The 13,460-nt window shown below is 43.1% G+C and overlaps 1 protein-coding gene across 2 annotated transcripts; it reads right to left on the bottom strand.

The window, feature by feature from the left end:
- Positions 1 to 816: 816 nt before the first annotated feature.
- On the bottom strand, positions 817 to 13,169 carry zgc:162698 (Transmembrane protein 87A-like). 2 transcript variants are annotated; one of them, XM_052525030.1, is made up of 21 exons: positions 12,964 to 13,169; positions 12,312 to 12,384; positions 11,873 to 11,964; positions 11,503 to 11,622; positions 10,889 to 10,945; positions 10,713 to 10,769; positions 8,869 to 8,955; positions 6,907 to 7,045; positions 6,746 to 6,807; positions 6,384 to 6,567; positions 5,937 to 6,036; positions 5,680 to 5,773; positions 5,356 to 5,427; positions 4,039 to 4,147; positions 3,842 to 3,900; positions 3,318 to 3,421; positions 2,825 to 2,898; positions 2,472 to 2,533; positions 2,297 to 2,349; positions 2,016 to 2,046; positions 817 to 1,673 (listed from the first exon to the last, which is right to left on the bottom strand). In XM_052525030.1, the coding sequence occupies exons 1-21, from the start codon at positions 13,096 to 13,098 to the stop codon at positions 1,632 to 1,634; spliced, it is 1,806 nt and encodes a 601-aa protein (XP_052380990.1). In that variant the 5' UTR covers positions 13,099 to 13,169; the 3' UTR covers positions 817 to 1,631. The 2 variants fall into 2 exon arrangements, with proteins under 2 accessions (XP_052380990.1, XP_052380991.1); XM_052525031.1 differs by having other exon boundaries at positions 6,907 to 7,042.
- Between the last annotated feature and the right edge of the window lie 291 nt (positions 13,170 to 13,460).

Here is a 13,460-nt window from a genome sequence, read left to right as displayed (position 1 = left end):
TAGTATGTTTTTTTCTAAACACATCTTCTCACTAACGCAGTATTGATATGTTTTGTTGAACAATGATGTCACATGTTCGCAGGCAAATTGTCAAAAACTAGAACAATAAAAGACGAAAGTCGCACAACTAAAAGAACCTTAATTGCGGAGGCTACTTATGCATAGAATGTTGATGTACAATAAATGGCTGCTTATATAATACACTTAGGAAGGCATTATGGAAATGCTATTGGTCATTCATCTCTATGATAATCCTACATCCTTTTACCTAATAGCAGGTTTGTACATGATGTATTAGCTGGAGTACTTAAATTTCACATTGAATAGCGTCAAGTGATGTGCTCACTCACGAGTAAATGACTTGTTTCAGAAAGTCACGTCTGCTATAGTCTGTCACTGCCCTGGCAGTTGAGGGACACCTCTGTTACCGTTCTGTAAATGCGCTCAATACAGAACTATCCATGAAATCACCACCATACTGTTGTCTGTAAAAAAAAAAGTAAATCTCTGGGATTAAGTTATTAGAGAGATGACAGACAAGAGCATATTATAAAACAGACATTAATCCCAAGATAATAGCTACATGTTATGTGACGTTATTGGCTAGCTGAACATACACGGAATGTGCATAAAATGGTAACCTGCAGTGACAGACAAATACAGGGTGGCATCATTGACATGGGATGTTACCCACAAGCCACAGCCATCCAAGGAATGTAGACCTCATTCACCTGAAAAAGGTGTTCATGACATGGATCATTACATTCCTGTTCTTCCAAATGGTAAATCAATCAATCAGGACAAATAAAGGTGATATTGTTGTTTTCGTATGCGTGTTAGCGGTTCATTTATTAACAAACAAAAGCTCACAATATGACTTAAAAGGTATTTTTGGCAATATAACAGCTAATACAAAGAGGCAGCTGTAAGAAAAACACCATCATTATTGAATGTGCTGACCAGATAGTTGGTTGTTATCAGTGGGAACAGACACAATAAAACAGTCCTGCAGTGACGCTGCTCTGCCCTCAGGCAAGTCCACTGTGTGTTGACTATGTCTGGAGAATTACACCCGCTTAGATAGCGGTCACTCTAAAAGGCTGCCGTATGAGGAAACAGAACAGTGAGATGTCACTAATGGCCTTTTTTTTTTTTGTAGAAGAACGACAGAAAAAGGGTGAACCGGGGACTGTAGTGCAGTGTGTGTGTGTGTGTGTAACAGTGAAAGAGAGAGAGACAGACAGACAGATCAAAAGAATGAGTGTGTGTGGGGAGTGTTGTAAGGGAGTGTGTATGATTGTGCTGCATATTGGAGAAAGAACATTGCGGAAATCACATTTAAATCACATTCTGCACTTTAGCTACGTAAACAGTGAAAGGCAAGATACCATTTGTAGTAAATAATCTTGAATGAAAAAAAAAAAAACATATCCATGAAAATATAAATAAAAAGGCATAAAAAAAAAAGAAAAGTAGTCTGCTCATTACGTCATAGTTTATCCCATCGTATTTACAACCGCTGCTTACAAAGCTCATAAGGAAGGGATAACAATATCCTTCATACACAGACGTAAGGTTGTCCAACGTGCTGCACTGTCTCTTGTCTGCAGTAGGCATCGTCTCCCTTGCGTCTATTCCATTTTGGACATCTCAAATTTGGTTGTTATGGTCTCCTGTGGGGGAAATAACGGCATAGTTGGAATGACTTTCCGAAAAGGGACATGAGTGTTATCTTGTTATCTTCTCTAAAATATGAAATAATCATAATCGGAAAATATCCCTTCCATCGACACTCCTACTAGCTTCATTTGACGTGGGGGGGTGAAGAAAAAGCAAGACAGAAAAAGCTCCACCAAAAAACACCACCCTTTCCGCACCCTCTCATTGTTCAAGCCAGAAAGAAAACAGGGTGGAGGTATAAACAGGCTGATGTGAACATGACGAGCTACTGCTCTTTAATAAGCACGGATCTGGCACCCCCTGCAGTTCACGCCAGGAATAACACATTGTCTTACCTCATCAGAGTCCAGCAGAGGTGGGAGTGCACTGGAACAGAAAGGAAAACATGTTCCGATTCATTTACAACGTCTTCTCATCAGAAAATCAACTATCCTTTCTGTGCTTGTTTCACACATCGTCATAGAATGTAAACTGATTTCATAGCTTGAGAGTTTCAACGTTCTTACCATGTAATAACCACCATGTAATACATTTCTCGTCAAAATGATTATAATATCACTGTCAATAATGGTTAATGTTACTAACATTTCTGAAACCTCAATTTGCTTGCACTTACACATCTGACATTGAAGAGGGGATATTCTCTTCGACCCATTTCAGATCCTCATCCTGGGGAGGGGGGGGGGAAGCATTTCCTATCACCAAGACAACTTTCTCTGAGCCATAAAATGTCATTTATATCCTATATTCTTAGCATGGGTGGTACCCTGGGGTACGGAGAAGGCCCTTACCACTTTGTTGGGCTTGGCTGTTCCATTTCCCTCGGACTTCAGACCCCTCATCTTCACCCCCTCTGGAAGTACACAAAATTAGGACAGGATCAGAATCACAGATTACTGTTGGCCGAGTCAAATTGCGTTCTATCCAAAAATGGCTGCTGGGAGAGAGAACCAAGGTACATTCATTCATTCCATAGATTATCAACACACTATGGAAGTGTCACAACTAGGCCAAAGAGCTCTAGCTAAGTATCAAGCCATAGAGTATGATACTGTATTTCCTCCTCCAATTAACAATACGCAGTATCAACTTGTGTTCCTGTGGGTGAAATACCAAAACAGCCTAATACAGCAGTGACCCTTACCAAATGTATCATTCATCAGCTGTTCCTTTTCCTCGTCGTCACTCTCATCGTCCACTAGGGGGCTGAAGGCATATCTAAAGGGGAACAGGACATGACATCACAGATCAGGGGCATGTTCAACAGGACACAACGTTGTTGGAACGTTCAGATAGCATATTTCTATGCAGAACAAACATTCTTCTCGGACATACAGCAGAAGGAATCACGTCGGCTCTATTCATGGGATTCCTATTGGCAACGTTCGACAACATGGCTCAACTCCATCTCAATTCATTTGAGTTGATTTGGACATCGGATTTCTCCATTCGATTGCAATTTCATGTCCTGAATTGAACCTAACTTTGCTACAGATGTCTCTGGTGACACACTGAAGGATCCTAGCCAGTGTCTCAATCCCTAGATTCGAAATCAAACACGACTTTGGTTTGTGACAGGGTTGAGAGGGTTTTGGCCATGTGTTGATTTGTTGAACTGTTTAGCTGTGACCTCTAACCTCTGGTTGTTGGCCGAAGGCCTCCACAGGAACATGATGACCAGAAGGATGGTGGAGAAGAGGAACCGCCAGAAGGCATCCTCTATCCACAGCTCCTTCCAGTCCTAGAGCGATAAGCAGAGAGAGTGAATAAGAGAGAGATAGGAAGAGAAAGACGATCTTCCGTATGCCAAATACCAGTTCACTAGAGGTCTACTGTGTGTATGTACTCTAGCCTCTCGGATTTGGTCTACCAACGGGGCACAGAAAATTGGTTACATTTCCTCGCCATCAAACTGTGCAAGAAAAAATATCATTTTCGATGCTCCCTGACTGTCTAGCTTACATTTCAGTGATTGTTAGCGAGCTGGACAAAGTAGGTCCATTACCCTTTCTACCCAGTTTCGATTTTGGTTTTAGACATTTTTAAGTATATTTAGTTTGATTATTATTATTTTTACTGAAGCCACACACGGGCTGGATGCGGGCCTTATGTCAGACACCCGTGGCTTATTAAGTAATGTAGTAAAACAAACATGACTCACCGACTGGCACTTTGAAAACTTGAAGGTCTTTGTCGTCCAGATAATGAAAATGACTGAGGCTGCAGAGTAAAAACAGTGACAGGCCAAATATATTAGTGAATGTTTGTAATCATGGGCACACCAGGGTGTATAGTACATGATGCATGAAATGTCTCTGTTAAGTGGTTGCAGTAGCACAGCCGCAGACAGCTCCTTACCAATAACGGCGAATATGAGGGTGTTGGTAAAGTGGCGATACAAGGAGAGCTTGACCACGTTTCTTCGGAGGCGAAGGAGCTTCATGGTCTGAGCCAGGCTGATAAAGATGTGATTGGCTGTCAAGGACTCCAACATAACCCCAGGACACACCCCACTAACAAACAGCCCACCTTTGAAATACAATTCTCAACAGAAACAGTTTACCCAATAATACCAGTCTTCTTCCATTGACTGTCAACATAACCAACACAGAAGAGTTTGCCTACCTTGTCAACTGAGCTGATATACCCTAACGTAACCCCAAGCTAATCAGGTTGTAAGGGTGTAAGTGTCTGAGGGTAGTCAGCCATTATCTCATTACTCAGGAGTTGAGCTCCCCTCTGCCCTCTATAGCCAGGTTAAGCACGGCTGGAAAACCTGGTATGGTCTTAGTCATCGCTATACTAACTGGTTTTCTGGCTAACTAACTGAATCCACTAAAATACTGTTCTGTCAAACTGCAGGAGAAAATGATCGTCGGTGAGAATAAAATAATGAAGTTATTGATAGCCTTGATATAAGTGGCCCTGTAATTAAAAATGTAATTAATCCGTGCGACTATGGCTCCCTCTGATGTCTAAATTAGTCTTTGTGAGGCGGAGCATATTTTGTGGAAATATTCCCTTCTGGGTTATTCCCTTCTTTGATACAAAGGCAGGCGAAAATAGAAGGAGAAGGGTTAACACCAACTACCACCAAGGCACTGGCGCGCACAGGGATTACAAGAAGTGAGAGTGCTGGGAGAGGAAGGCAGAGGGGGATGGAGAGAGCTGTGCAGAGGGGTACAGTACAGGATATCCACCAGCAGAGGGTAGTGTCGAGCACAGCCAAAGGAATAGCAGCCAGCAGCACCAGATCATCTTCAGCCTGAAAGGGACAGGGAGAGGAACGGAAACACACAGCGGGGCAGCAAAAAAGGAGGGAGTGGCAGAGGGAGGGATCACCGTCACATACTCTTCAGGCAGCCATGCAGATAGATAAACACCAAAAGGTGCAGAACCAAACTGCTGCTCAAAGAGGGTTGGGATAAAACTGGTTTGATCAATTATGAGAGACACTGGTAAAAGGGAGGAGGATATCAGAGTAAGCTTTAGAAACACAACTCAATACAAGCATGCCCAGAGAGAGAGAAACAACAACAAAAAAAGAGTCTGAAAAAAAGAGCTCTTAATACTGACAGACTAAACTACATACAGTGACTACTAGACTAACTAGCTGACTGCCAGACAGGCAAGACTGATGGCCTCCGGTAATGGCTGACCACTCCAAAAGGATATCCACCACACAACACACGAGTCAGTGAACGCCAGAACAATGTCACACAGTAGTCTGCTACTGCCCCCTTGACCCTGTGAGAAAGACAGGCAAACACTGACAGTGGAATGACGGTACTACTACACACACACAAGATTCCTGGCATCCTTTGATCAAAGATGAAGATATTCAACAAAGGGCATCATGGCATTGTTTGGTTTAGCTCCATATCAAAAACTTACCAACGTGGTTGAAGAGTCTAGTTACAGATAGTGCAGGTGGACTATATATTTTGGGGGAATACTGGAGATAGCCTATTGATCAGAAAGGAGAGAGACCAGACTTACCGAATTGACCCTCAGGATTCCCTCGACAACAGAGAATATAAGGTAGAGCAGTCCCACCCCAACCACCCTGTGTAACAATGCACCAAGCCTTGGCCTAGGGAGAGAGAAAGAGAGAGAGAGAGAGGCAGGCAGGCAGAGAGAGAGAGACAGACAGACATAGACAGCGAGAGAGAGAGAGAGAGAGAGGGAGAGAATTGGCAATAGAGTTTAAACACTCGCCATTGTCTTCTTGACCTGTTATGAAGGGACTGACTCACTTGACAATTCCATAACCAAGACTGGCGATGATGACGAGCACACGGGCCAGGGTCCTCTTCACTGCTGATAGGACCTCCGCAAACACTACTGCCCCCTGGACTGTTGGGAAGACACAGAACACAAATAATGCTTATTAACAGAGTACAACAGCACTTTTAGCACCACACTAGGATCTACTGCACCTTACCCAATTCCAACCATGCCCACCAGGAGGATTTAGCTAGAAAAGCATAGATGTGTGCTTAGGTGTGTCCGTGAAAAATGTGCACTTAAACCACACGTAGACTCCCTTAAAAGGCCCAGTACAGACAAATATGTCCCCCTGCCCGTACAAAAAAAACACATTCATTTCACATGATCACGTGTGAAGTGTTCCAAAAACACTTTTTTCCACATGTGAAATCATGTGGGATTTTCTGTACGGGTGTGTGTCTCCGCCTCCTGACCTGAGAGGCCGTCGTAGCGGATGCTCTGGAACTCGGCGTAGTACACAGCCTTCTCCAGCATGCCCAGGAAGATGACCCCGCCGATCCAGAACTGAATCCTGAGCAGCTCTCTCCAGTAGCAGGCTGACAGGCCCAACCACAGAAGGCCCAGCAACACATAGATGACACACATCACCATGTAGAACTGCAAAAGGGACAGTTAGTTGAGCTGGCAAGGAACTGGAGAGTCTGTAGTGTCTGATAAGCTATGTCCTACAGGCACACAGCTTAGATGCTATGTGTATGTATCATACTACATGTAATGAAGCTGTAATGTAGAGTGTTTTCCATGTCGACAACTTATCATGGCAGAATTTACTTACGATCATAAGAGGCCATTCCGAAGCTGAGATGTAGTCATGGGGTCCTTTCATACTGACTTGCACTGCAGGGGGTGAAGAACATAACAGTAACATTAGCCTATTAGCTAATGTAGTTTTAAAGTATTGGACTCAGGATTCATGTGAGTGGTGGAGATCCTTACATTGGATGTTGCAGTTCTGTGTTGGGACGGAGTCAGTGGCAGCGCTGCTCTTCTTGATCTCTTGGATGTGGACGATGAACATGTAAGGGCCATCATCCCAGGTCTGGGCCACTGCATCAAAGTGCTGGGATGCAAACTGCTGAGGGCCCAAAAACAGGGGGGAATGCTGGTTTTAACTAATTAAATAGCAAAATAATATGATCTACACGATCAGTCTCTGTGTGTAAAATAAAAAAAAAGTTGTTAATGTGAACCGAACTCACAGCTAAAAAATGTTAAGAAAGTAATCCAATGTTATCTGCTGCCTAGACTTTACTGCAAATGACACTCATGTCTTGAGAAAAAAACCATACACTAATATTGCAGTTAGCCATGACAGCCTTTATAATAGAACGCTTGTGACCACACACATAAATATTGCACTTGGGGAAAAAAATATCTTAAAGTAGAAATAGAATGAAACAAACAAGCACTCTATTTTTGCTCTATTATAGTGGCCACTATAGACATCGATCAAGTGCACAAGGCTACATGTGTGCAAAGGTAACATTTACTGTGTACAAAAAAGTATAATCCCCCCCCCCACACACACACACGTTACTGTCATGTTCAACACAACAAAAACAATATATTTGGGCTACACTACATATTATTACATTGTACACTTTCAAAATGTCATCCCTTTCCAACAGAATCAATTACATGACCTAAACGCTGCCCGTTTCTGCATAATTCAAGCAGGCAATGAGCCCGTCGGGTCTTTTCAAAAATGGCGGGTGGGGAAGCGAAACTAATGCGTGATAGTGAGAAGGAGAGATGTTGTGTGGGAAAATGTTTTTTTTCCCCACTCGATCTGTCCAACTTATCACCTTATCGCCTCTAAAATGTAAATAAAACACTATAAAGAGTTTATATAATGTGTCATTACATACCTATTTGAAAGTTTGTGTCGAATTTGAAATCAGGTTTTTAGGTTGGTGCCAAAGTGATCTTAGAAGTAAACAGCGGCTTTGAGAATGAGGATCGCATGCAATGATGACAAAAAAAATGACTAGGTAACCCCGTACCCCCATCCATTTCTTGTTTTTAAAGGATGATAGAAGTGCTATACCTGGTGGAGAGAGATTGTAAGACAGAAATAGTTGATTTATGCGTGCTGTACGTTACGACATGACACGTCAAGATGTAGGGGGTCCGTTTTTTCAACTTTTCTCCAATACTATAGAGCCATTACCATATCGATCAACGCTTGAATAGAAACCTTGTTCACACCCCCGATTTTGAAGTCAACACAGTCGCTACAGTCCCATTAGTTTTCTTTGTAGCCTCGTTTGAATGTTGCGGTTGCTCACATTTGTACGGAATGGGGTGAGTTGACTTTACTTGTTCCACCAGACTTTCTCCCTCACCTCAACCTTTCCAAATGCCAGTTGTATTTCGGTTACAGCTCATGAAGTAAGCTTCATCACCTTCTCACCCCTGTCTCTCTTCTCTCTTCAGTCGTGTGCTACATTCTGTTGTTATGTGAACGATTGGCTGAGCCTTGAATACCGCCAGTATTGCTCCAAACGCGCATCACTCGTTCGCTTACAGCTAGTAGTGATCAAACCCTCCCACAAAACTTTTCTCATCGGATCTACACGAACCACGTAAGTCACATATTTTGGATTTAAAACTACGAATTTCGCCGAAAGGTGACTAGTTTGCATCCCTGAAAGTGGTGCTGGGGAGTTTAGGAGCATTGAGTTACATTATAGGATCTCTATGTCTTGGAGAAACAGGCAGATGAGTCAAAGAACATTAGGAAATAGCTAGCTGAACAAATGTTTCCCCAGCGGTACAAGAAATTAAGAGAGACAATGAAAGAAAGTGTGTTAGTGTATCAATATCCAGGCACGCTGTTTGTTTAGCTAACAGGTATGTAAGCCAAACATATCTTCATTCTGGCATGGAAACACTCACCACTTCTTTCTTTGCAGCGGGGGCTGGGGCTTTCCCTGTGGCCACAGTTGCCTCTGCTTTGACGGGGGCATTTTTCTCAGCAAGTGCCTAAAAGAGATAAAATATAGTGGTACACCTGATTTCCCCGATATGGAGGCCTTTTGCTAGGCTGAGAAATCACAGCACCCAATTGCCTTACTCAAATGCATCTACATTACATTTTCATACATTTTGTATATACACTGCTCAAAAAAATAAAGGGAACACTAAAATAACACATCCTAGATCTGAATGAATGAAATATTCTTATGAAATACTTTTTTCTTTACATAGTTGAATGTGCTGACAACAAAATCACACAAAAATGATCAATGGAAATCAAATTTATCAACCCATGGAGGTCTGGATTTGGAGTCACACTCAAAATTAAAGTGGAAAACCACACTAAAGGCTGATCCAACTTTGATGTAATGTCCTTAAAACAAGTCTAAATGAGGCTCAGTAGTGTGTGTGGCCTCCATGTACCTGTATGACCTCCCTACAACGCCTGGGCATGCTCCTGATGAGGTGGCGGATGGTCTCCTGAGGGATCTCCTCCCAGACCTGGACTAAAGCATCCGCCAACTCCTGGACAGTCTGTGGTGCAACATGGTGTTGGTGGATGGAGCGAGACATGATGTCCCAGATGTGCTCAATTGGATTCAGGTCTGGGGAACGGGCGGGCCAGTCCATAGCATCAATGCCTTCCTCTTGCAGGAACTGCTGACACACTACAGCCACATGAGGTTTAGCATTGTCTTGCATTAGGAGGAACCCAGGGCCAACCGCACCAGTATATGGTCTCACAAGGGGTCTGAGAATCTCATCTCGGTACCTAATGGCAGTCAGGCTACCTCTGGTGAGCACATGGAGGGCTGTGCGGCCCCCCAAAGAAATGCCACCCCACACCATGACTGACCCACCGCCAAACCGGTCATGCTGGAGGATGTTGCAGGTCAGCAGAACGTTCTCCACGGCATCTCCAGACTCGATCACGTCTGTCACATGTGCTCAGTGTGAACCTGCTTTCATCTGTGAAGAGCACAGGGCGCCAGTGGCGAATTTGCCAATCTTTGTGTTGTCTAGCAAATGCCAAACGTCCTGCACTGTGTTGGGCTGTAAGCACAACCCCCACCTGTGGACGTCGGGCCCTCATACCACCCTCATGGAGTCTGTTTCTGACCGTTTGAGCAGACACATGCACATTTGTGGCCTGCTGGAGGTCATTTTGCAGGGCTCTGGCAGTGCTCCTCCTGCTCCTCCTTGCACAAAGGCGGAGGTAGCGGTCCTGCTGCTGGGTTGTTGCCCTCCTACGGCCTCCTCCACATCTCCTGATGTACTGGCCTGTCGCCTGGTAGCGCCTCCATGCTCTGGACACTACGCCGACAGACACAGCAAACCTTCTTGCCACAGCTCGCATTGATGTGCCATCCTGGATGAGCTGCACTACCTGAACCACTTGTGTGGGTTGTAGACTCTGTCTCATGCTACCACTAGAGTGAAAGCACCACCAGCATTCAAAGGAGACCGAAACATCAGCCAGGAAGCATAGGAACTGAGAAGTGGTCTGTGGTCACCACCTGCAGAACCACTCCTTTATTGGGGGTGTCTTGCTAATTGCCTATAATTTCCACCTGTTGTCTATTCCATTTGCACAACAGCATGTGAAATGTATTGTCAATCAGTGTTGCTTCCTTAGTGGACAGTTTGATTTCACAGAAGTGTGATTGACTTGGAGTTACATTGTGTTGTTTAAGTGTTCCCTTTATTTTTTCGAGCAGTGTATTTGATTATGATATCAGATTGTGTTTGAATTGTGGATTTACCTCCTTTGGATCCTCATTGCTCCTTTTCCTCATCGCTTGGTCCTTGTCAGTGACAGGCTAAAACAGGGGGATACAGAGACAGTCATTCAAATGACACCTTGGTGAATTACTGTGTTACTATGTGCACCTGCATGCTCTATTTGTATGCAAAACCTGTCTTGCTTTAGCCCACTGACCTGTTCGTGAACTGGCTCAGTAAGCCTAGTCGGCTCCTCAAACTTGTTGAGAGAGAGCTGTTACAGAAAACAAAGCAGAGTAGCAACCATTAGACAATGATACTTCATGAACACCTCCATAATATAGCCTCGCCATGAGCTGCATTGTATACGAACACACTTACTCAGAATTACAAACACTTCCTAGTGATCAGTTACAAGCTGCTATATTCAGGTCACACTTTTAGTGAACAAACAAACTCAGGAAGACGACATGAAAGAGTGAGGTGGAACACATAATGAGGTTGTGGTATTTGCAGTATGCTTTTTCCAACACTTTATTTCCCTGTACTGATTCCACTGGTTCTACCTGCCATTTAATAGGAAGTTAGTTACTAGCGAAGTGCTGTTATTTAGAAACAAATCATTAACGCATAGGTCATTAATGTGTTATTAATCTTGCAGAATGTAGACATGTAGCTCTGAATATTGCATTATGTGGCATTGCTGTAGAGTCTGGCTTTACTGTTTAAATAAAATGTTACCGTGTGAATGCCGGGATATTTCTGTAAGGTACTGTAAAATAAAGTGCCACCATGCTTTCTTATGAGACCCTCCATTGCCACATACTGTACCTCAATGTGGGTCATGGTCTGTTTGCACTCAATGACAGGGTACTGGTGGAACACATAGAACCCACTTCCTCCTTCCTGTTTCACATCTGTCGTCCTGAAGTAGCTCCCTGCCTTCAGAGGCTGCAAATCAAACAGGTATGATAAACTTAATAAGTTAATAAGTATTTGCACAAACCACACTGTCTATGCAGTCATAAAACAAATCATAAAAAGCGAGACACTATTGCCGGTTGTTAAATTGAGAACATTAAACTAGCTGAAAAAAGGAAAAGCTGGAGAGTTTATGGAATACAACAGGTACATTTAGTCCAGCGTGAACGAGTCCATTCATAGTGCAGTTAGTTTCCAAACGAGAGAGAGAGGAACTCACGTCGAGACCGAACACCTCGTCGAAGCAGCGGGAGCTCCTGAGGTACCAGGAGATGTTGAGTTTAACCGAAGGGTCACAGTGTTCCGTCAACCCTGGAACAGTAGACATGTTATGAAAACAACTTGGAGCTCTCTGTTCCTGTCTGAGGGCCAGAGGCTACTACTTCCTCCCACTACTACTTCCTCCCACTACTACTTCCTCCCACTACTACGTCCTCCTCCAACAGGTTTTCCCACGCTCTTACTGTCTACACAATAAAGTAGCATCTTGTATACAGTAATGCTATCATACAAATATCCTGCACTGACAGTATACCATCCTGCAATACTAGTCAGAGGAAGGGCAATCATTGTCTTGCTATATGATATTCTACACGGTTCAGTAAATATCAGAGTTTTATCCTAACTTGCAGAACATAAGAGGTTTATAGCCTACTTACATTTCAGCTGAATGCTCGTATTGTTAAACATAGTCTTGGTGAAGAGGAAAAAGCTCTGCTTCTTTGTAGTTTCCTGGAACACAAGCGATGACAAAAATGTCAAACATCTGAGTACTGCAATAGATTTTGACAACATTTAGATAGTCAATATTCTGATTTAAAAAAGCTGTTGGGTTTTAAATGATCTGAACAAAATAGCTGAATAGTTTATTAAGATATGTAGGTAGGCGTGATGGTGAGCCAATATGTCATTGCCCAGGGGCAGGTAGTCTATGAATCAATGGATCAGATCACTTATTAATACTTGTATTGACTAGTTGTAAACAACACCATGTTGACTAACACCGATAAGGTAAAATAATACGGATAATTTGACCGGCCTAATCAAGTGAGAATGATACAGTGTTACATTGTTTATAATACAGTGGAAGCGGTTACAATGTTATATTGTTGTAATCGCCAGAACCGTGCATAAAACGTAAAACTGAGGCAAGCGTCGTCTCAATGCTTTCCGAAGATTGCGACAGTATATCAACTCTTGTAATAGTTTCATCTGGCTGAACTAAACAATGTTCTTAACAAGATATCATAGGGTATCTAGGCTACCGATAATGCTTTGATAGCATGATACTCTACGCACAAGACAACTTACACTGTTGGCGGTCAAGGTCCATTTCCCCGGCTCTGACACTGCATTTAACGGGCGTGTAAAGTGAATACAAATGAATAAGAATAGCACTTTTGTCAAGTCCCATGTCAATAACCCTGTTTTCATGGCGCTCGCCATTTGTACCAGGAAGCAGCCACACGAGAACTTCGCCCCTGCTTCCTCCTTCCTGCATCGGTCCTTGTTCTGACATAACCATGTAGGCGGTCTTCCGTGGACACCAAACGGGAGAACACAGTGTAGTTTATTTTTTCCCCAAACGTTTCCCCTCGTTTCAGACATCTACATTGCATGCAATTTGTAGGTTATGCAAATCGGTCTATGTATCGAATGGAAAAATTCCATTCTAGCTCAAATTTAATATGGCATGAAATCCTACATGAAAGATGTGTGTAAAACAGCATCAGTTAATGCACTGAACATTCGGCCGATGTACCCTCATTTCGTCATTGTGTTACATCTATGTGAATCAAACATAATAA

This window comes from Oncorhynchus keta, chromosome 1, assembly GCF_023373465.1.
Source record: "Oncorhynchus keta strain PuntledgeMale-10-30-2019 chromosome 1, Oket_V2, whole genome shotgun sequence".
Lineage (NCBI taxonomy): Eukaryota > Metazoa > Chordata > Actinopteri > Salmoniformes > Salmonidae > Oncorhynchus > Oncorhynchus keta.
The sequence above is the reverse complement of the archived record's forward strand: the minus strand, read 5'-3'. Positions and strand labels throughout refer to the sequence as shown.

Bases quoted from the DNA above. Each gene is read 5' to 3' on its own strand.
- zgc:162698 (XM_052525030.1), bottom strand. From the start codon at position 13,098: ATGGCGAGCGCCATGAAAACAGGGTTATTGACATGGGACTTGACAAAA. The intron at 10,770-10,888 runs GTCAGTGGGCTA...CCCCTGTTTTAG, and splicing joins CTGAGCCAGTTCACGAACAG to CCTGTCACTGACAAGGACCA. The intron at 3,901-4,038 runs GTAAGGAGCTGT...TTTACTCTGCAG, and splicing joins CCTCATATTCGCCGTTATTG to CCTCAGTCATTTTCATTATC.